This window comes from Acanthochromis polyacanthus, chromosome 7 (assembly GCF_021347895.1).
Source record: "Acanthochromis polyacanthus isolate Apoly-LR-REF ecotype Palm Island chromosome 7, KAUST_Apoly_ChrSc, whole genome shotgun sequence".
NCBI lineage: Eukaryota > Metazoa > Chordata > Actinopteri > Pomacentridae > Acanthochromis > Acanthochromis polyacanthus.
Genome location: NC_067119.1, coordinates 10,486,411 through 10,509,538, shown reverse-complemented (window position 1 = coordinate 10,509,538; position 23,128 = coordinate 10,486,411). Strand labels below are relative to the sequence as shown.

Below are 23,128 nucleotides of genomic sequence, written 5' to 3'. Positions count from 1 at the left end.
ACCTTTGTGATTAATCATCAAGTACTTCAACAATGACATACAGTTAAATATAAGGACAGACTGTAAAACAACAGACCCCACCATTCATCCCATTGTGTAGAAAACCACGCAGACATCAGCTGTGGTTGTTTTGTGTCTCCAGCTGTGCTTCTTGTGGGTTTCATGCATCATTTTGCATCTCTCTAGCACTTTGTTGTCTCATTTTGATAATTTAGTAAGTCTTTGTGGTCCCTTTGCATCTCATCATGGTTGTTTTGTGTCTACTATTGCTCATTGCTGCAAGTATTTGTGGTTGTTGGCATTCAATTTTCGTCATTTTGCATCTCTTTAGTGTCACCTGTGGGACTTTCTGTGCCTCTCTGTGGTTGTTTTGTGTCTCATTTTGGGTGTTTTGTGTTTGTTTGCGGCCCTTTTTGTGTCTCTGTTGTTGCTTTTTGTTTTATTTCTCCATTTAAGTTTCTTTTGCGTCTCTTTGTGGTTGTTTTGTTTCGCATTTTGGTCATTTTGTATTTTTTGTAGCCGTTTCCTCTTTGCATTTCACCGTAGTTGTTTTCTGTCTCATATTGCTTATTATTGCATTTCTTTGTGCTTGTTTACATTTGGTTTTTGTCGTTTTATGTCTCATATTGACCATTGTTGCGTCTCTTTGTGCTTGTTTGCATAAAAATTTAGACATTTTTTGTCATATTTTGGTCGTTTTGCATCTCTTTAGTGTCACATTTGAGACTTTCTGGGCCTCTTTGCAGTGATTGTGCATCTCTTTACGGTTGTTTTGTGTCTCATTTTGGTCATTTTGTATTTGTCATTTTGTGTCGCTGTTGTTGTTTTCCGTTTCATCTCTTCATTTATGTTTCTTTTGCGTCTTTTATGGTTGCTTTGTGGCTCATTTTGGTCGTTTGGTATTTTTTGTAGACATTCTCTCTTTTTGGTCCCTTTGCATGTCACCGTAGTTGTTTTGTGTCTCATATTGCTTATTGTTGCATCTGTTTGGGGTTGTTTGCATTTAATTTTGATTTATTTATTTTTATTTATGTCTCATATTGATCATATTGGCCATTACTACTTCTCTTTGTGGTTGTTTGCATAAAATTTTAGTCATTTTGCATCTCTTCAGTGTCAGATTTGGTACTTTCTCCATCTATTTGTGGTTATTTTTTTGTCTCCTCATGGTAGTTTTTTGTCTCATTGTAGTCGTTTTGCATTTTTTATAGCTATTCTGTCTTTTTGTGGTCGCTTTGTGTCTCACCATGGTTGTTTTGTGTCTCATATTGCTTATTGTTGCAATTAATTTTGGTCGTTTTATGTCTCGTGTCGGTGAATTTACATCTCTTTGTGGCAGTTTCAGCTCTGTGTGGTTAATTTATGTTTCTTTATTTTGCATCTCTTCCTTTCCCTCTCTTTTATGTCTCATTTCAGTAATTTTGTGTGTCTTTCTGGGACATATATTGTGTTTTGGGGGGTCCTATGCCCATTAGGCCTGTTCAGTAATCTGTCCATGGTTAAATACATTTTATACTTAAATTTGCTTAATATCGTAATCATTTTGTCTGATGTGAGGAATGTTTGTTTGCTTTAACAGGAACAGTCATGGGATGTGGCGTCACAAAGTCCGACCATTTCCACAAACACTCGGGAAAAGGTATCAACACTTCAAACGCACACAGATTTACACAAATCATCATTAGTCAGCTTGTACAGAAAACTTCACTTCATTCCTTTTGTTACCTGCTCTGTTTTTGTTGATATATTATGATTCCTTCCCTTTAGTTCATGCTGTATTCATGAATCTACATTTCTTTTTGTCTTTCTGTTCTGCTGCATGCAGCTGTCACAAGTAAGCATCATTTGTTTCACCTTGTTTGTTGTGTTGTTGACGTTGTTGCTGTTTGCCAGATGTTAGTCGTAAACTCAAAACTCACATTTCTGGGTCAGAGACAGTGATGGAAAGAACGATTGTGCACCACAAGTAGAAGAAAACTGCTAAGTTCGCTATCTTTTAAAAAAAAAGGCACATATGGGAAAGAGACTATATCAGGACGTACGGCTCAAACAGCAGTTTCTGTTTGAAAAGTGACGAAATAATATGTGTGTTTCTGCTGCTGATGAAGGCTTTAAAGTAGAAGAGAAAGCCTGAAAAACTGCAGCCATGTCTCAACATGTTCGCTTTTTAGAGTTACACAGAATTAAAACTTTATGGTGGAAGAAATTTCACACATTGTAAATGATTGTATTTATATAGCGCTTTTATCCAAAGCGCTTTACATGATGATATGTCACATTTACCCATTCACACACACATTCACACACTGATGGTGCAATCAGGAGCAATTAGGGGTTCGGTGTCTTGCTCAGGGCCACTCTACCCACTGAGCCATGCCGTCCCACATTGTGGATTGTAGTTTTAGCGACACAAATGTCTTCAAGTAAACAAAAAGTACACTATGAAGCACTCAAGTAAGGCAGCGAGGTTTGTACTTATTATTTAGTAGAAAAGCAGTTAGCTGTTTATCTTGACAAAGCGGGCCTACTGCGGAGAGTATTACAGAATTATTATATTTAGATTTGGGATATCAAGATTGGTAGCAGTTTGGCAAATGTATGTATAATGTCACATGTCAAACTGAGTGAAATAATGTTCAATACAAGAATGTGTGTTGCATTGGAAAAAATAAAAACCACACAACTGATTTTGTTAACTTTTAGTTACAATTTTCTTATGAGTGGTGTAGGAGTGTTATGGGAGTACTAGCTTTACTTTGCTATCATTGTATCTTCCATATTTTCTGTTTGTTGTACTCAATACACCACCTGAAGGCCATTTCAGGATAATGATCAACTTCCACAGTGCAAAAATATGATCAAGTTTCCAATGATGAACCATAACTTAGACCATCAAAGTTTAGCATCACAGCAGTCAAAAACCCTTTTCTTGACAATTACACAGCACTGCTACGTATACGTCTACCTACAGGCTGTAGATTATGTGGCATACTTCCAAAATCCTGCCTGTTCCCTGTGTTTCAGCCATACGGGCTGCCGTCCTGATCCAGCGATGGTACCGTCAGTATGTCGCCCGCACAGAGATGAGACGGAGGTACACCTGGCACATCTTCCAGTCCATCGAATACTCTGGAGAACAGGCCCAGATAAAGGTGACGAACCACCAGACACGATCCACTCCGAATGTTTGCCCTAAATTAACAACGAAACTACAACCTTCACGTCTCTTTTGTGTGCAGCTGTACAATTTCCTCGGCTACCTCATGGACAATTTCACACCATCGAGCAATGAACGTAAGATTTCTGTCCTGATTTGTGATTTGGATTCGCACGAGATGTCCTTCACCTGATTTATTTATTTGAAACTAACCTTGAACTGTGTCGACCTTCCAGGAAATTTGATCTCGCACATCTTCAGGGAGAACGATATTTGTCGGGACGCTGAGTGGGAGAGGTATTTCTGCTACAAGAAAATCGAGGTGCCAGAGATTTACTCAGGACCTCATCTCACCTTCCCTCTGACGGTGGAGCAGGCAGTCAGCCTGGTGGAGGCCTTCAGGAACAAGAAAGTAGGTGCCCAACAGTATTATTTACTATCATTCAGCAGATTTGTGTCTCTCTAATGAGTAGAATATTGTTTTAATCATATTTATGAATGAAAAACAGTTCATTAAACAACTGCAACAATACTTGGAATATTACTCTTGGAATATTATTATGAAAATGATGGATCCAGTGAGGTTTATATGGTGTATATTTCCTCAACAAGGTGCTTCCAAACAGCAGATCGCCTATGTTTTGGAGAACATGTTTTATATTTGAGCAAAGGAACTGCTGCTAAGTGTCTGTGCTGCAGTGACAAACATCAGTGACCAAACAGAGAAGCATGAGGCTGCTTTCATGTGTTTGTGTCTGAGGCCTTCTTGCTAACCAGTCTCTCTGCCAGCAGCAGCTGCACTCGCGCTACGCCCTCCAGCTCCTCCTGGAGACGTGGAAGCTGCTCCGCCTGTTGCCAAATATCAACCGCATCTCCACCTGCCACAGCAAAGAAATCACGATTTGTGGTGAGATTTTAGATGGATAGTGACACTGGAGAGGAGACTGGACATGAAGGCGGAGAGATGAGAAATATTGTGGTATTCACCGTATCGAGATCTAAAAAAAAAAGAGCGACTACAATGCTAATAATCATCTAAGTCATCATTTAAGTAATTTTCTAAGCAAAAATGTTGAAACCAGTATGGATTCAGCCTCTAAACTGTAAATATGTGCAGGTTTTCTTAATTCCCTATTAAAATAAACCATGTTAAATTGTGATGGGCATTTTTTTCTAGTTGAAAAGATTTAGAACAAATAGGTTTTGTCTGTTTTTAATCCTTGAGCCACCTCAAAAATCTCCTCAAAGGTCATTTCTGTCATTTCTAGACAGACATGTGAACTGTGCGTTTCTGTTTTCTAGCCGATTAAGTCTATGAGTGTATTTATGCCTCTGTTTTTCATTTCAGGTGATTTGCATGGACAGCTAGAAGACCTGCTGCTGATCTTCTACAAGGTTGGGACTCTAAACATTTTTGAAATGCTGAAACACTTCTGTCTTTGAGCTGTTACACCTGGATTTATACTTTTTTTATTTATATCTTATGGGCTGTAGTTATTGGTTTTTGAGAGAGGGTTACAGATGTACTTTATTACTGACACTGTTAAGATGTTTTGATATTTACAATGTGATCAAGTTCCTCTTCTCCAGCTTTAACTTCATAGTTCAAAAACAAATCATGGGGTAGCATTACTAGAACTGCAAAAAACACACATTGATGAATCTATTGATTTTTCTCTCCAGTTTCAGAATCAGAAATACTTTATTAATCCCTGATTAAATTGCTTATGTTACAGTTGCTCCCGTTCAAAGTCTTAGAAATGTAAACAGTACAAAAACAATATAGATAAACATAAGTAGAAAAGTATAAGAATGAAATGTAAACTGTGCATTGTTCTAGAAAAATGAAAATGTAAGTGTAATAAATAGTAATGGAGTTGTATTTGTGTTTTATTTAATTTTTTTTATATTTTTATTAATAAATAAAATAAATAGTAAAGGAGTTATATTTATGTTGTTGCACAGAGACGTAGTTATTGGAGATTATTGAGTGACGCGAAGAGAATTTAATAATTTATTGTATAAATATCATTATATAGAGAAAAAAAGGTCTTGAAATATATATTAAAATATATTTTAGTACTGGAATATGTTTTTTTGTGCCATCACTGTTTTATCTTTAGTGTCTGTGATTGTAGCTGCTGTAACAAAATAACTTCCTGCCATTGATTAATAACGTATTTTTCGAACTTAAATCTTGACAGTCTGGATATACCAAAGGGTGAAAAATATTCAGTTTAAAGTGATATAAAACAGAGAGAAGTATAATAGCTACAGTTAGATGATTTTTGGTATTTTTACTGGATTAAACAAAACAACTGAGATGTTTAACTGCAGCATGTTTCTTCTTAGTCACTTGTTACGAATCACTTAGTGAAACAGCAGCATTTTCAGTGTTTTTGCTATCATTTATTTTGACCATTGATAGATCCTTCAACCCTTATTCTTCTTTTGCTGCTGTACAGAACGGCATGCCGTCTCTAGAGAAGCCGTATGTGTTTAATGGAGACTTTGTGGATCGAGGCAAAGACTCCATCGAGATCCTCCTCGTCTTGTTTGCGTTCCTGCTCTTGTATCCGAGCGATGTTTACCTCAACAGAGGAAACCACGAGGACCACATCGTCAACCTGAGGTGAATTTTCCCTGCTCCTGTCTGACCACACTCACCAGCTGCAGTTAAATCCTTGTTTTCTAACTCGTGTCTGTCTGGCTGGTTTTAGGTACGGCTTCACTAAGGAGGTGTTGACTAAATATAAGGTAGGTTCAGCCCTACATGCCTGAAAGGGCAGCTCTTCCTTTGCCAGCAGCTTAGTATTAACACCTTTTCTTATCATAGGAGCCAAAAGGTTTCCTTACCTGTGCTATCTTTGAAGCACCAAGTTAAAATTGCTTCATTCACTTTCGCCCACACATTCCCCGGAAAGCTCGATCTAGGACGCCATCCTCTGCACACAACACCGGTCAGTCCTCCTCACGTTAAGAGGATTTGAGGTCATTAAACCAGGTGGCCGGAGGACATCTGACTTCTGAGTCAAAAAGTTCGAGCTGCTCCAAAGACCCAAAGAGAAAACCTCAGATGTCCCCGATGTTTGAATACCTGCATAATTCAAACATTAACTTTATTAACAATGCAGAGTTTCTGACACACACTGGACCAGAGGCTGCAAAAACAAACAGTTCAGTTATAAACAACATCAGAGACAATTACAACCTCAGTAACTGATTAAAAGAATGAGGCAAAGAATAGTTGTTTTTTTTTAAATATTTTTTTGTTTGATTGTTTCTACTGTTCATTTAAAGTGAATGCACACTACCGTTCAAAAGTTTGGTGTCACCCAGACAATTTAATGTTTTGAAAAGTCACACTTTTATCCATGTGCTAACATGGTTGCACAAGGGTTTTCTAATCATCAATTAGCCTTTCAACACCATTAGCTAACACAATGTAGCATTAGAACACAGGAGTGATGGTTGCTGGAAATGTTCCTCTGTACCCCTATGGAGATATTCCATTAGAAATCAGCCATTTCCAGCTAGAATAGTCATTTACCACATTAACAATGTCTAGACTGTATTTCTGATTCATTTAATGTTATCTTCATTGGAAAAACTACATAAAACAAAAGGACATTTCTAAGTGACCAAATTTTTGAAAGGTATTGTATCAAGGCCTGTAATCATGCTCAATAATCCCCATATCTGTGATTCAAATGATTTAAAAAGTTGCATTATCATTAAAGTTCAGTGTAAGAACTCAAACTCCCTCTATTCTACTATTTACACTTCTTGTTAATTCAGTTGTGTTCCCCTCCAAATTTATTTATTTATTATATATTGCATTTATGAACAGGACAACAAAGATAGAATTAAAAATAAGATTAGAAAAATTTTTATAAACACACAAAAAACTCACTTTCTTTTGGATTATTAAATTTTTTCCTGCGCATCTGTAAACCACGTGTGGGTTATCCAGCACTAAGATCAGTATACCTCATAGAAGAAAAAAAACGAGAAAAGTCCAGATCATAAAATATTCTGTAAGATGTAAAACGTAGATATTGACAGCAGACTGCTGCTTTGTGTTTGTGTTTCATCTTAGATGCACGGCAAACGGATCCTGAAGCTGCTGCAGAAGATTTTCAGCTGGTTGCCATTAGCAACAGTGATCGACCAGAAGGTCCTGGTCCTCCATGGAGGGATCTCCGACAGCACGGACCTGAACCTCCTCGCCAGACTGGACAGACACAATGTGAGCAACCAACATGTGATAACCTGATTAAACTGAGGTTTTCAGCAGTCTATAAAATCTCTGTTCTCTGTTTCCATCAGTACATCTCAGCGCTGAGGCCTCCGAAGAAGAGAAACCAGAGCTCAGCTACAACATCCATCGACTCGGACTTGGACGAGGACGTCTGGGGGACCAACAGGATCTTCCGGCGTCGAGCCTCCCTCACTTTCCCCAAACCTCTCGGGACCCGCGACTGTTTCCACAACCGCTCGCTGCAGGACTTCTCGGACCGGATCAAAGTGAACGTGGAGACGGAGATGGAGATCCGCAGGAGGAGGCAGTCTGCTTTCAATACTGTGATGAAGGCGCCAGAAAATGAAACGCCTGCTTTATCCTTTGACTCTGTCTACAGTGACAACGCCAAAGAGGAGTGGAAACAGGTAAAGGAGCAGAGATAAAAGTCTTAAAATATCTAAATCCACAATGAGACTTTTTTTGAAGTGCTTTTAAATATTAGGAGTCTTTTTCATCTTTATTTATGGAGCTCTTCTTGCTTCACAATGCTGATGAGGCAGGATAATTTAGGAAGAACAGATACAGACCTTTTTTAAAGATCTGGGGAATGAAAAGCTATTAAATCAGTCATGTGACTTTTAATGATTGTTTCCTGTCATATAAAAACCTAAATGAGTAAAAATAATAAATAAATGCACTTGTTGGTAAATGATTGTCAGATTTCCATTAAAATACAGGTGACGTTTATGCTGCATTTTATATAAACTTGTCACTAAATAAATTTAACTATAAATAAGTCTGTCGATTAATTAGTTTGTTGATAAATTCATCAATAAATTTAGATTTTTGAGGCAAGTTCTTGAATCTGGGAACTTTGTGCTTTTCTTGGTCTTGCATTTTAGTAAATTGAATATCTTTGGTGAAATTGATACAGGCCAAACAATGGATCAGTAATTTCAATGGTTTGTTTAGCTGGATGAATCACTTTAATGTATTTGATTATTTTTAATTTTTAGCTTATCAGTAGAAAGCAGGTACACCATTTTGTATTCAGAAATGTTTAAAATGATCACCGAATCCAGCTTTTGTCGCACTGTTCAGACAAATATTATGATGTTACAGAAGATGTTTCGGTCTAGCAAAGACTCAGACGGCACTTTCATGTCTGTAACGGCAAATATGAAGCTGCAGCCAATTGAGAATAATTATTTAGTCGCTGACAGATGGATTTATTTGAACTCTTGTGTCATATTCAGCATCTTTTCTACAGAAAAGGGATGTGTTTAGTTACACTTTCAAACAGCATACAGTTTCATTTGGTTGCTACAGACCTTTTTTTTTTTTTTTTTTAAAACTGCTGCTTCCCAAGTTACAGTATTAAAAATATATGTTAGTAATTCAAAATAATCAACAACACTCTTCCCTGCAGGTAAAGGAGTCTAGAATAAGTTTAAATGTTCATTCTTGGCCTCGAAACAAGCCGCTGAGCAGTTCACTGAGAAGAACATGAAGAAGACTCGTGTATGTATTTACTCTAAGTTTTAATTTGGATGTATGCCTGGCGACTTGGAGAAGAGTCGTGACCCGATAAACACTCCATCAGTAATCAACACTGATGTGGTTTGTTGGCTGCATGAGTGTTTAAAAGCCGTAATCCACTGCGTCATTAATCCTTCTGCTGCCATGAGTTCAGTCAGATTTTGTTTAAACTGATCGTCACCACCTTAACAGCAGGCAGGTGCAAACGGGTTCAAGCTGTAACGTCATCAGTAAACTGATTTATTATGTATGTTATCTGTATAAATGAACAGATCTTTAAATTGCTTTCACGACATACAGAGGAGACTTTTATTTTGGATCAGATTTAGTTGGTTAAAGGTTACTGCAGAGACAGATGTGGCCATTATTTAACACCATTACTCTGGTCAGATTCTGCCTTATTTAGTTAGTGAGACTGTTAATTGTTCCCCACCTTTTAAATCCTTCACTGCATCCAGAAATCTGGACAGAAATGAATGTAAACTGTAACTTCACTTGTTGAAAGAGACATACATCTGCAAAGTAATTACTTCTGATTACTTTTATTTTTATTTTGAGTGATTTGTGTCTTTTTCTTTGCGATTATTTCCAGTTTAGATTAGAGTTGGACCGGTTGTTGTGCTTCCTCCGTTCTGCTATTTATTGTTGCTTCAGTCATCCCCCCCCCCCCCCCCCCCCCAATTTATTTATTCACTTTATGAACAGGTAAACAGTAACAAGTAGAAAAGCCATACTTTAATTCAGGTTTAAGGTAAAATTACCAAAGAAAATAATAAAAATGAAATAAACACACCAAATAAATGCATTTTAAGCATTTCCAGAACATGAACCACAAGCAAACTGCAGAATATCAGCTGTTTATTTATCATGGTACATAATTATGGCAAATAGTCGCCATTTCTGCAAAAAAAATTGACTGAAAAAGTTGCATTTTTATTGAAGTTCAGTCTGAGAACTCAGACTTCCATTTGAATGTTTTAAGTCTACGTACCATGTGCACATTACCCAATGCTAAGAACAAATACATACCTCAGAAAACAAGAAAAATTAGAGAAATATTAACTGTGTCTATAAGATGCAAGACTTAAATGCTGTCTGTGTTTTAGCTCAGACGCACCAATCCATTGATACACGTTAAATACCTGACATTAAAGGAAGTAGGAGCAGCCAATTACATCAGAAATGGTTGCTAAATGTGGAACAACAACAAACTGATTTATCCACTAAAGATCTCCTTCCTGTGATTCCTGTGGTTCACCAGATCCTGGACCTGCTGTGGAGCGACCCGATGGCTCAGGAAGGCTGCATCCCCAACGAGGTGAGAGGAGGAGGCTGCTACTGGGGCCCCGACGTCACCGAGGACTTCCTGAACAAACACAACCTGCAGCTCATCATCCGCTCGCACGAGTGTAAACAGGACGGTTATGAGTTCTGCCACAACCGTAAGGTCAGTACAGACAGGGAGGTGTGAAGAGACCCACAGTTCACTGCCTGAGTTCAGAACTTTATTAGCAAAACGAGAGAAACCCTCAGGAAGCGCAGTGCACCACCAAGGCTGCTCAGTCGTATCGGATCAAATCTTGAAAAATTTTGTGCAGAAATCACGGCAGCATAGAATGTGGCCATTTAATATATGTACCCACAAACAAAATGACCTCGTGCTGAACACAGGCGTGTCATGCATGTGTATGTTATGTACAGATACCCAATCGTGTGACCTGAATTTGTAGTGGATGGTGGGAATTGGGACTTGGAAACACCCCCACAATTAAGTCAATTGTTCCTTGTATCATTTCCGATGGATAAGTCCTGATAAGTTTGCAGTGATGGATTTGTAGTAGGCTCGCAATCATGTGATGTAGCGTTCACTTGTTGTCATAGTAACAGTGACGCTGTGACGCTATCTGGCAATGATACAGAAATCTTTAATAAATCCGTGGATCCAGACTATGAGCCGCATCATTGCCAAAATCTAATCAGGTGGTTCTTGTGTCATTTCTGACTTTCCCTGAAAGTTTCATCCAAATCTGTTTGTTCGTTTTTGAATAATGTTGCACACAGACAGACAGACAGACCGACAGATGCCAATCGTTACATACCTTTGCTCTTCCTTGGCAGAGTAATAAATGTATGTTAGGTTTGTTTCCGGACTCACTCGTAGTACGATGTACGGCTCCTCTTATCGGTTCTTTCGTTTCCTTCAGGTCCTCACTCTGTTCTCTGCCTCCAATTACTACGATGTGGGAAGCAACAGGGGGGCGTACGTGAAGCTGGGTCCCGACCTCGTGCCTTATGTGGTCCAGTACCAGGCCAGCAGCATGATCAGAGAGCTCACCGTGAGGCAAAGGTATCAGAAACTATTTAGCTGTTGGTAGCTTCGTTCCTTTAAAATGGTTTAATGTAGAAAATGTCCAAATAAAACAACAAGAAATGAGCAACGAGTTGAAGGTGACGACTTCACGTTGCTTGTTTAGTCCAGCGAACAGTTCAGTGGCCAAAGATTTGCACCATGCAGTAATGCAAAACTAAGAAAGTCAGCAGATTTAGAGTTTTGAAGACCCAAAACAGCTTGGCATTTAGGAAACGGGTAAATTTGCTTTCTTTTTCTACGCAAAGATAAGAAGATTGATTCCGCTGTTTTGTCTAGCTGTTGAATTGATCAGTCGTGCATTAACCTGACTGGAGCAGAGAGTCGGATGTCTTTAAAATAAACTTTACTTTTATCTAGTATATTTTTATTTCAAATTCTAACTTTACTGTAATTTGTAACTCAGTATTTTATTATTACTTCAGTATTGTTTATTTATTTTATTTTTTATTTTGCAGTTTGTTTCTTTATTTTTTATTTTTTTGGTTTTAAAGGTCAGCGTGTAAATTTGTGTTTTTCTGTGATTTTTCTCGACATTATCTGTTATTTAACAACACTGAGAAAATCTGGAAATTAGAAATAAAAATAATATTCTCATTTTTTTTAAACCAAATGTACATCATTTTTCTTTAAAGTCATGTTTGTTTTCATTTAAATGCAGAAGAAATGTCACGTTTTTGGTCAAACATTGCAGAAGAATAATTTTCTATTTGTAAAAATGCAGATTCTTGATGCAAATATTATTTACAGTTTGGATCTGTTTTTGTTGTTTTTTACTTTTTTTTAGGTCAACATGTAAATTTATATTTTTTTATGATTCACTTGATATTATCTCTTATCATTTTCTACTTTATTATTAATTAAACTTGTGGACTTGTTAAATCTATTCATGTTCAACACGTGTGTTTAATGCATGACTTGTACTATAAAAAAATATATTATATTAACGATTGATTGAGGTTAGCTTGACCTAAGATGAAGGAAAACAACAACATATAGCACATTTGTTTGTGAGCTTTAAAGACAGAATACAGTTATTTCCCTAAATGTCCAGCGAGTTCTTTAGACAATATATTGATTATCCTAATTAAATTCCCTTTCTTTCATATTTTACACAGAAATTCTGCAATATTCTTGTGACTTTTTTCAGCTGTGACTGGATTAAACAAGAACTTTGTACATGAATGATAACATTCATGAAGTTTTATTTGACAGAGAATCACAATTATTCCTTTTTTTGATGAAACATCTCCACGTTTTCTGTTGCATCGTCTGCAGTGTCGGCCGAACGGAGCGCTCAGCCCTCAAAGTCCTGCGGGAGCAGCTGTTTGCACACAAGTCTGACCTCATCTGTGCCTTCAAAAAGCTCGACAGCGAGAACACAGGTGTGGGTAGTTTGAGTTCCGTGAAGCATTGCCGTCCTCAGCAGATCGGGTGTTGATTCGTTTTGTGGCGGATCTCTTGTGCACTTTTATTTTCCCATGTAGTTCTCAAAGGACAGTGGCAGGCTGGGGAGGAATATGAGCCTTCGTCTTTGTTTGTTTAGTGGAACAAAATAATCACCTTTCAGGATGAAAACAAGTAGAACTGCAGGACAGAACGCTTCAGTTTCACAGGAACTTTAGATGGAACATGTTCAGTGATTAAATTGTATACAGGCATGTGAATAAATGTGGAAAGTTGGACAAGCATTTGATCCTGTTTGAAACATCCATCCATGATCTACACACAGCTTAATCCTTATTAGGGTCGTGGGGGGCTGGAGTCTATTCCAGATGACTTGGGGTGAAGGCAGAGGACATCCTGGACAGGCCACCAGTCTATCACAGAGCTACATATAGAGACAAACAATCACACTCACATTCACACCTACAGACAATTTAGACTCACCAGTTAACCTCAGCATGTTTTTGGACTGTGGGAGGAAATCAGAGAACCTGAAGAAAACCCAAACATGCACAGAGAGAACATGCAAACTCCATGCAGAAAGATCCAGGGAAGGTTCTAGCTGCAAGGCAACAGTGCTAATCACTACTCCACTGTGCAGCCCCCTCTTTGAAACAGGAGTCGTGAATTCCATCAAGGCCACTGTTAAAATCACGTCTTGTTCAGCACTTGTAACGTCCACGGAGAAATGAGTGAAAATTGCAGAATTAAGAACAACTTGTACTAATATTTTCATTCATGAAAACATGACATACTGGCTAAATGTTACAGATTACAGCGTTTGTGTTCCTCTGCCACTAGGATTGTAATTAAAAAAAACTGAATAGAACTGAGAAAAGTACGTACTGAAGACAATTCTGCTTTTGACCAAACAGTTGCACTACAGTGTCATTAGTAGCATTTCAGGAGCTCTTAGCTGCAGTTCTCAATCTTCCTGATGAGGAAAAAATGCTGTTTACACTTTATATGCTACAATTAGCAAAGTATTGCAAATCTAAATATGATCCATCCATACATTGATTCAGGGCCTTGGGAATGTTAGTTTGGCAAAACACTCTGAATTTATACCTCAGAAAATGTCATCAGTGTGCAAAAAGCAACACACTGAGGCAATTAATTGGACTTGAAACAAATGAAAATGAAAAAGTCTCTTTTGAAACAGTATGAACTTCCACCTCTGTTAGGTCTGGTGTCTCTGAACGACTGGGCCTTGGCAGTGGAGAGTGTGATGCACCTCGACCTGCCCTGGAGGATGCTTCGCTGTCAGCTCGTCACCCGCAAGACCAGCGAAGGCATGATAGATTACTACGACTGGTTCAACGAGCTCGCCATCATCGGGCCCAACAGTGACGTAAGGACGCGAAATTCTAGTAAAGTTATAAAGTTATTTTTTGGATAAATCAAAGGAGTGTGCATAGTTAATACAGCGTGTCCATAAAGTCTCTTTACTATTTTGAGAATTTATTACAAATGCAATTGATAAGACATCTTAACGAGGTTTGTTTTATTGTAATCAGTGGTCGTCAAAGTTTTTCCTACCTCATAGAATGCACCTCTGTAGACACCCTGTATATCTTAGCCTGATACACACTGATAAATGGTGTAATTTATGGCAATTTTTTGAAGAAAAAATGCCTTTAAAACTCGTTGGTGGGTTTTGGCATTCAGAAGGTTAACAAGTATGTACCCTTATTACAAAGTAAAGAACATTATTCATGTGGTTTTGGTATCTTACAGTGATTTATACAGTTTTTTAGTGTATAATTTTAGCACAGAGTGACAGAATTTTCACTCAGTGAGTGCTAAAGGGTTAAAGTGTCTTTCCATAGTGCCTTAAACAAACCTTTTACCTGAATCCTCAAACTGTTGTCTGTAGTGGAAACTTCTTTATTGCCATCAAGGTTAACTAAAGCACAGTTTAGCCATGAGTAGCAGGTTTTATTTTAAATGCCAGGAGACCGAGGTCTGGTTGTTCTTTTTCACTGCATTATGTTTTTACAGCTACCAAGCTGTTTTATTTTGTCATGTAACTCTACAATGTGCATTTTGTGTAATGTCCAAATGTTAAAACTCATAAAATCTTAAATGACAAAAAGGAAATAAAAGCTTTTCTTCTGGAATTTGTTCATTTTCTTGTTTCTTCTTTTTCAGAACATTGATCAGAGTCTGCTGGAAATGTTGTACCGCCACCGCTCCACTTTGGAGACCATCTTCAGGATCGTAGACACAGACAACTCAGGTAAGAGTCATTTGTTTGTAAACCATAATATGTGCACATGTTTGCACACCCTGCTGTTTTTATTTACTCTTTAAATGGATTTATTTTGTCGTTCCATACCAAAGCTGCCAGATACGTCCACATCAGAAATGTCAAGAAATATAAAATTTTACTATCAGTGACTCAACAATCTGTTAATTTTGGGGGGGAAAAAAGTTTAGTTTATTTGCAAGACAATAAAGCAGATGACAGAGGTGAGAAAGATGAGAGAAAAGAGGTCACAAAGAAAGAAAAATTGCAATTAGACAATTAATGTGTCAAAAGAACAGCAAAATATTATAAAAAATAAAGGAATAGTGTCACATTTTTACTTGCTGTGGGTTAAATTTTCACTGCCCTATAAAGTCCTGTACTCTATAGAAACAGCACAACCATGGCTGGAAGTAAAGAGAATTCAAAAATATGTTTTGTGCAGGGAAACAAAGTCATAACACCAAAGAGCATAAAAAAGAAAAGTTGAATTTCTCTAAATATTGCAAAAATGTAAACATATGAGCAGTGGTTTTCCAGGTGTCCAAAGATGTTAACAATGCCGGAAAACAGATATTTTACTACTTAATTTTTAAATTTTGTTTCCATACTTCTCCCCTATTTTTTATGTCAACACTGCCTGCAATTCAGCCGGGTTTATAGTCAGTGTAATATAGTGCAAATTTGTGTGTGTTTTTAACAGAATCAGGCTCATGCATATGACTTACTTTTGACCAGTTCTTAAATGTAGAACACACTGATTTTTGATGAAATATTATTAAAATAAGCTTTGATTTGGAGTATTTCCTCAAAGAAACTAAAAGTGATACCTAAGAAATTAATTTACTGTTTGAAAGTTGAATGTGTGATCTCTGTTTCTGCAGTATCCTGGTATGATCATTTTTTAAAGGATGACATGCCTTTCAAAACTGCTGCTGATTTTTGGGTTTAGAAGGATTAATGTCAATTTCTGTTTGAAAATTGTTACAATATTCATAATATGTAGGTTGACAAAGAAACAGCGTTTGTTAAAATGCGTCAGAAAGCAATAAATTAGCACAGAAATACTGCTGTAGAGTGAAAAATGTGGTCCAGTGGAGGTGTAAAGTGTGTCAGGGCTCTGATGACTTTGAGCCACGTCTGCTGAGCTCATCCTCCGTTAATCCACCTGCAGCATGCCAAAGAGGCCGCAGCAAATACTGGCCTCCTGAATCCCACTGAGGATTAACCCACTGATCTATTGGTCTCTGGCTCCCCTCCCCACCTCTGACCACGACACAAACACACACTGACATGTTTTTATCAGGAACCATCCTTTATTGTTACTGCATCTCTGCTTGTTTAACCTCCAACATCCTCCTCCTCAGGCTTCATCACCATGGAGGACTTCCGGCAGACGTGGAAGCTGCTGAGCGTCTACCTAAAGATGGAGATCACGGACGAGGCCATCTCTGACCTGGCCGTCACCATCGACAGCAACCAGGACGGCAGCATCGACATCGACGAGTTCATGGAGGCTTTCCGGCTCACGGACAAGAAGAGCCGGCTGGAGCGAGGACGCAGCATGTTCATGGGCACGGCCACCGACCTCACCAAGCTGGAGGGAGATCCCAACATCTGACCAGACGGAGCGCAGAGACTGAAAGCAGATTCCTCGCCAGGCGGTGGAGGGGAGGGGATGGAGACAGAGCCAACGCAAGCTGCTTCAATGACGCACATGAAGACGCAGGACACCGCTGAGCAACAGCCGTGTGGATCATATGGGATTAGGAGGAGTTTAAAGGTCAGGACGTTTGACAGCGACTGTTCATTTCACTTTGTGACACAGTTTCACTCACAGGAGGTGGGAGGGTGAAACACGGCTGCTGGATCAAGAAATGTGTCTCTTTCATTTGGTTATGATAGTTAAAACTGTTAAAAACAAGCACAGGAACAAAAACGCAGCATATTCAGACTGCAGCATTATTACAATAACAATACTAGATACGGTTATTTTGCATTTTATGTCCACAACTGTCATTGCTTTTACTAACAGAACAGAAAAGAATGAAAGCATGCCTGCATGCTGACTCCAGATGTGATTAAATGGACAACATTTTGGACATAAACATCTCAAAAAGACAAAAAATTCAAATCTCAATTGAAAATTCATCACAGGGTGGCAGCACACATGAAGGAAAATGTTAAATATATGAGAAATATTCCCCGAAAAGTTTATTATTATCATATTCAAAGTGGCTGACAGACTGTTTGCTTGTAAGCAAACAGTCATAGATACAAAAGAATACAGTGAAACCCCTATATCAGAAAATCTTCAATTTATTTGTAGAGCGCCAAATCATAACATATGTTACCTTAAGGCACTTTAATATTACAAAGAGAAATCCAAACATTCCCCATAATCAAGAATTTGTCTCTTACTGGCTAATTTTGCTATTGAATAATCATCCTGTTCATACAATTATGTAAAAATGTGAAGAATTTCCATCACAATTCCTGAAAAGTCAGAAAAATAAGCAGCAATGGCCTGATAGTAAATGCACAAAAAGAAAAGAAAAAATAAAATGAACTGGATGATTAAGGAAATAAGGCAATCAAAATTCATTGCACTTAATTGGAAAATGTTAAAAATAATAGCACATCTTTTAAAACGCGTAGGTTGGTATAAGGCATAAAAATCCCCAACGAAACTCTGTCTTATCTATTAGTTTAATTTATAAGCTGTCAGTTTCTCAAAATTTGAATTAATAATGGTTCAAAACTGAAAAATATTCAGTGTATAGTGACGTAAAACTGTAAAAAGCAGCAAATCTTTATGTTTTGAATGTGCATCAAACATTAAACTAATCATCGCCTACTGATATTTATCTCTCATTTAAATTTACATTAAAGATTTATGTAAATGCTGCATTTCTTAAACATGAGAAGTCATTTTTCCTCTTCTTTCAGTGCACATGATGCTTTTTGATACTGGAAACTGTGTGTTTTGCCTCCAGTGTTGTTTCTAAATGAGTCAGCGTACAGGCAGTTTTTCAATAACTTGTATTTACATGACGTTGGTACAGCTACACTCCTTCTAAAGACTTCATAGATACCAGAAATTACACTAAACTGACAATATTTGATAAAATAGTACGATGGACTGACTAACTGCAGCTAAATGTTGCTGGTGCCTTCACAGTCGAAGCATTTGAAGTAAAGTCCAGTGTGCGTTGATGGAGTTTTCCATCAGCGCTGCCTGCCAACGATGGGTCGCTCCTCATTTTAGGAGGGAAACGAACCCTCATCTTATCCAGAAGGGAGAACTCATGAGTTTATTAATTTGACCTCTAGGATGTTTGCCTCAAACCAAACTGCTGCTCTGAAATCTAGAATGTTTAATGTAGTTTAAAGGAGTAGTTTGAGAGAGCTGGGAAGTAAGCTAGCTGTGTTAGCTTAGCTTAGCATAAAGACTGGAAACAGAGGGGAAACGGCTAGCTCGCTCAGTTTAAACTAATAAAACCCGCTTACCAGCACGTTTTAAGCTCAATTATTCATTTATTATATCTTGTATGTTTATTCTGAAGGAAACACGTAAGTAAAAATGAGAAGTTGTGGTTTTTCACTGGGGATATTTGACTGTTCCCTTTAGGCGAGCTAGTTCCTCTTGTTTCCAGTCTTTATGTGAAGCTAAACAAACTACAACAACAACAAAAAAACTTATTTCCCAAAACTATACATGCTGTATTACATGTTTTAGGTAAATCTGTTAGACAAAGTTCCCACATTCATGCATATTATTTAACACGACAGGAGAACATTTGTGTTTTAGCACTCCGATCATGAAAAATATGTCCTGTAAATACAGTCCCATTTTTAGCATTTATTTTGTGTCAGTCTTTGTGTTTATGAAATGCAAGAAGGCCTTTTGGATAAAGTACGACTGTGTTCCTTGGTATTATCAACATGTACTGTAGATTTCTTCTCAATTAGCACAGCTGCATTGTAAAGAAAGTAAGGCATGGGCAGGACAAGATTTAAAAAAAAATAAATCTACTTATTTTATATACAAAAGTTCATTAAACTTGAAAAAAAAATGAAAATGTGTTTATTTTATTTGTCTATAACTTCCCAAGATGTTTTATGGACATACGCAGCTACATAAAATAAATAATTTACAGTTATTTTGTTTGGTTTTATTTTATTTTTCTCTCAGATGCACATGGTTTTATCTATGCCGACTATTTCTTCATTAATAATATTTCAGCTATCGAACAGAAAACTCCTACACAATAAAGCTACAATTAACATTAACCTGATAGTTATTTTCTCAATAAACTTATTTTATTTATTATTATGCATGAAATCTTCTGTTATTTGCTAATCAGGAATATGTGAATATTTTACATGTTTGCATTTTATTTTGTTGTCAACAAACTTTATATTAATTGCTCTGTATAACAATGATATTTCAAACTATTTTACACTAAGTTTATATTTTCCACTTACTGGATCTAAATGAAGTAATAGTTTAACATCATCTTATATATTTCAAACAGTCCAGATATTTAAATTCTGCTTTAAAGTGCATTAAAGTACATTTGCAGGCTCAGATGTTAAATTATTAGCTGTATTATTTGATCATTTTCTGGCTGGGAAGTCCACTGAGTTTTCAGAATCACCAGCAGGAGGCGCAACAGACCAACTCTACCAGCACATGGATGGAAGTAAATCCTCACTGTCCATGAAGGATAAACAGAACAGGCACAGAGGAACAGTGGTGGAAATTACATTCACTGGGCATAAGTAGAATTTTGAGGTACACTGCTGAGTGTTTTTGTTTATGCTGCTACTATTTCATTACATGGCAGAGGGGGATAATGTACGTTCTACTCTGCTACTTTTATCTGACAGGATTAGTTACTTGTAAGAGGAAGATTTTACACAATAGAACTTAACACTTTGTTAAAAATGCATCTTACAAAAATCAGTATCACATTTCAGATGTCTATGAGTTGTTAATCCAATATTTTACAAATGGTATTTTTGGTAAGAGCTTTTGTATATTTCTATCTTGGCATAATGCGTCTCCATCTTCAAGCTTGATTCATTGACTAAGATAATTCTGGGATGGGTTGTGCTTTTTTTATTTAGTTAGTTTCTTTTCCTATTCAGAACCACAGCTGCATTATCCCTCTGAGCTGCTGAAGTCAGGACAGCAGATTTCTTTGCACATGATCACCTTCTACGTGGGTGGACTTTAGGACAGGTCCAGAGCTGCCTGCAGGCTGAATAAGGCAGGATTTAAAGCATTTCACAAATCAAAGTTTACACACATTTGTCTTTTCCCTGGATTAGGAGGAACATTTGTCCTGCTGGCGAGTTTCTACAGCCCTGTGTGCAAACATTAGTGGAATAAGTTGTGTAACACTTGGCAAAATGCAGCGAGTAGCTTCATGCCGCTCAAATGAATGCTAGCTGATTAGCTTAGCTTGTAATGAAGACTGGAAACGAGAAAAGTGTTGGCCTGGCTCTGTACAAAAGTAACAAAAGCAGCTCTAAGGTCAGGAATTTAAAGGGTATTTTTAATTGAAAGATGATACAGCAACAATACAGTCTACACCACATAAAAACACAGTTTGATTCATCTGTCTTCTCTGTCACCAAGTCTCATTTTAAATTCCTACATTTAATAGCTTCTCACACAAACCTCTCAGTAAATAACTTGAAGAAAAGACTTCTATTTTAAACACGGAGCAATGAATCGCCTATCTTTAAGACAACAAGTGCAATTTTCTTGTTGCAGCAATAAAAAATGCCTTTAAATCGCATTTCATTTACAGATATTGCAAGGAAGGAAGACGTTTCTTAACGACAAATCACTACAACCTTTACATTCCTCGTATTTGTCTCAGTGTACAGATTGTACAGATCTAATGGAACATGCTGACACCGAGAAGAATAAGAGGATTTTAACGACCTTAAAGCTACTTAAGAAGGAAAACTGTATGTGGAGGGGGTCAATCCTGTTTTTCTAGTGTAGACTGAAGGGTGATCCTGAGCTATGCGGCGAACACTAAACTTGCTTGTCGGCTACAGTCAGCACATGGAGTCAGAGTGGGTTTACATGAGGAGAGGCAGCCTGAATTTACCTACACAACTGCTTAAAATCAAATGACGGTCGCACTTAATCCTGATTTGATTGAGGTTTTCTCTGCAAAAACATAAGTGAAATCAATCTTGCACCCAAAATGCATTTCTTTAAGCTCACCTCTTAATCAGCATTTAAAACATGACAGAAATAATCCCCAGGGACGGAGGCCGACGTGTTGCCGCCTCCACCCCCAACACTGAAAAACGCACATTGTGGAGACTCGTGGGACAAAGAAGGAGGCAGTTAGACACAGTTTTTCAGAGTATTGTTTGCTGTCTGCAGGTGGTCTTACAGTTGAGAAGCTGTTGGAGTTCTGCACTAATGAATGAAAAGCTCCTTTCAGACAAAGGATAACACTGCTGGCTTCATCAGTCTAGCTAAAGTGGTGGTAATCTGTCAGGCGGGTCACTTTTACAATAATGTTCCTCAGAGTTATTCATACGTGCCCACAACATTATTATATATGTCAAAATAGACGGTGCATCAAATGAGATAAACTTGATATCACAGTAACAAATAAAAGATTCAATCTGAAACCACAACGCAACAAATGATTTATCTGTGTGGCCTTATGTTAGATCCTACGGCACATCCTGTCTCCATGCCAGGGATGATTTACAATTTTAATCGATGAAGCTGCTGCTGTTGTTTTACTCTTTGGAGATGCTCATCTGGATCCTGATGCTGTATAATGCTGCAGGTGTTTAACCCTTAGATACATAAGTGGGTCAAAAATGTGTCTTAGTAATGAAAAGTTTTTCAGTCCATTTTCCAGTTTTTCCTCAAAAAGCGTGTCTTGTTATATAACTGCATTTAAATTTTTAGGTTGCCTTTTATACTTTTGATGAAACTGTAATATTTGTATTACTACCCCAAGCTCTTTGTCATTGATAATATCATACTAAAGGTGACGCACAAACCTGGAGGAAAAGAGGGAAAAATGTCAACAAAATGCATGTTGACATTCTTCTATTGCTGATCCGTGTAATATCCTTCTTTAGCAATCATCAAAATGTTCAAAATCTGTTATAAAGTGAAAAACAAACATATTTCAAACATGAAATTGTTCTTATGTGGACAAAAAATATAATACAAACAGTAATACAGATGATTATTTTCAAATACAAACAGCTGCAAGCAACAAACAGCAGCAGGATCCACATGAGTGTCTCCAAATAGAAATGGTTGTGGGGCGATTCTAGGATCAGAGGTTTAGGGGTGCTGAGCACCCAGAGGTGCCCAGCCAGGCAAGATAAATTTCTTCATTGTTTTGTACGTTTTAATGCAGTTTCACTTCCACATTTGTGAAAGAAAAGCATAACACTTTTTGAAAAGGTCTGTGACTAAACCATCCAATCTGATAAAGTTTATTTAAATGCAGAATCACCACAAAGGAGGAATACACTGGAATCTTAAAAGAAACATATCGTAGTCCTAATTTCTGGGACAAGATGACTCATTTAGATACAGCAGCTCCTCAACATACACATAAACAGCATGTATGTTTCTGGAGTTAACCAGCCTCCTATACCAAGCACCAAAAAAACAAAACAAAAAAATGGACCTAGGACTTATTTTTTGACTTTTATTTGAAATGTGATGCACAGCATTTCTTTCCCTGGTCTGCACGCTCTCATCTCCCAGAGTCTCTCCTTGTTCTCTTCCTTTAATAGTGAAATTAAACAAATAGAAAAACAAATAGATAATTAGGAAAATGTAATGAAGATGTTCTGTTTAGAATGAAGTCCACTGATATCTGTTAAGTGTGCTTCTGGAAAGCATTTAATGTGGGGAGAACACATAACCTCCATGACATATATGTAAAATTATATTGTGAAAGGATGTTTTTCTTTGTCATCTTAACAATTACTGTTTTGCTTGCCACTATTCTCTGTTTGTTTTCTTACCTGGTTCTTCCTGACTTTGCAATCTCTCCTCTCCTTCCCTTTTTCATCTCTCCCTCTTTGGACTGACAATCATACACAAATAGATTG

The 23,128-nt window shown here is 37.5% G+C and overlaps 1 protein-coding gene and 1 long non-coding RNA gene across 3 annotated transcripts in view; one reads left to right on the top strand and one right to left on the bottom strand.

Annotated features, from left to right (window-relative positions):
- ppef2a (protein phosphatase with EF-hand domain 2a) overlaps nt 1-19,083 on the top strand; it is a 21,831-nt gene extending 2,748 nt beyond the window's left edge. For both annotated transcript variants that reach the window (XM_051951390.1, XM_051951389.1), the window contains exons 4-19: nt 1,580-1,639; nt 3,025-3,152; nt 3,240-3,294; nt 3,394-3,569; nt 3,950-4,064; nt 4,506-4,552; nt 5,623-5,789; nt 5,878-5,914; nt 7,257-7,406; nt 7,487-7,825; nt 10,201-10,386; nt 11,144-11,286; nt 12,586-12,692; nt 13,938-14,104; nt 14,905-14,992; nt 16,369-19,083. In XM_051951390.1, the coding sequence (XP_051807350.1) occupies nt 1,588-1,639; nt 3,025-3,152; nt 3,240-3,294; nt 3,394-3,569; nt 3,950-4,064; nt 4,506-4,552; nt 5,623-5,789; nt 5,878-5,914; nt 7,257-7,406; nt 7,487-7,825; nt 10,201-10,386; nt 11,144-11,286; nt 12,586-12,692; nt 13,938-14,104; nt 14,905-14,992; nt 16,369-16,622 (2,211 nt within the window). In that variant the 5' untranslated portion in view covers nt 1,580-1,587 and the 3' untranslated portion in view covers nt 16,623-19,083. The remainder of the gene's footprint in view (nt 1-1,579; nt 1,640-3,024; nt 3,153-3,239; nt 3,295-3,393; nt 3,570-3,949; nt 4,065-4,505; nt 4,553-5,622; nt 5,790-5,877; nt 5,915-7,256; nt 7,407-7,486; nt 7,826-10,200; nt 10,387-11,143; nt 11,287-12,585; nt 12,693-13,937; nt 14,105-14,904; nt 14,993-16,368) is intronic.
- On the bottom strand, nt 16,296-23,128 carry LOC127534932 (uncharacterized). The gene is made up of 2 exons (XR_007943585.1): nt 23,042-23,128; nt 16,296-16,912 (listed from the first exon to the last, which is right to left on the bottom strand). It is a non-coding gene; the product is annotated as an uncharacterized LOC127534932 (long non-coding RNA).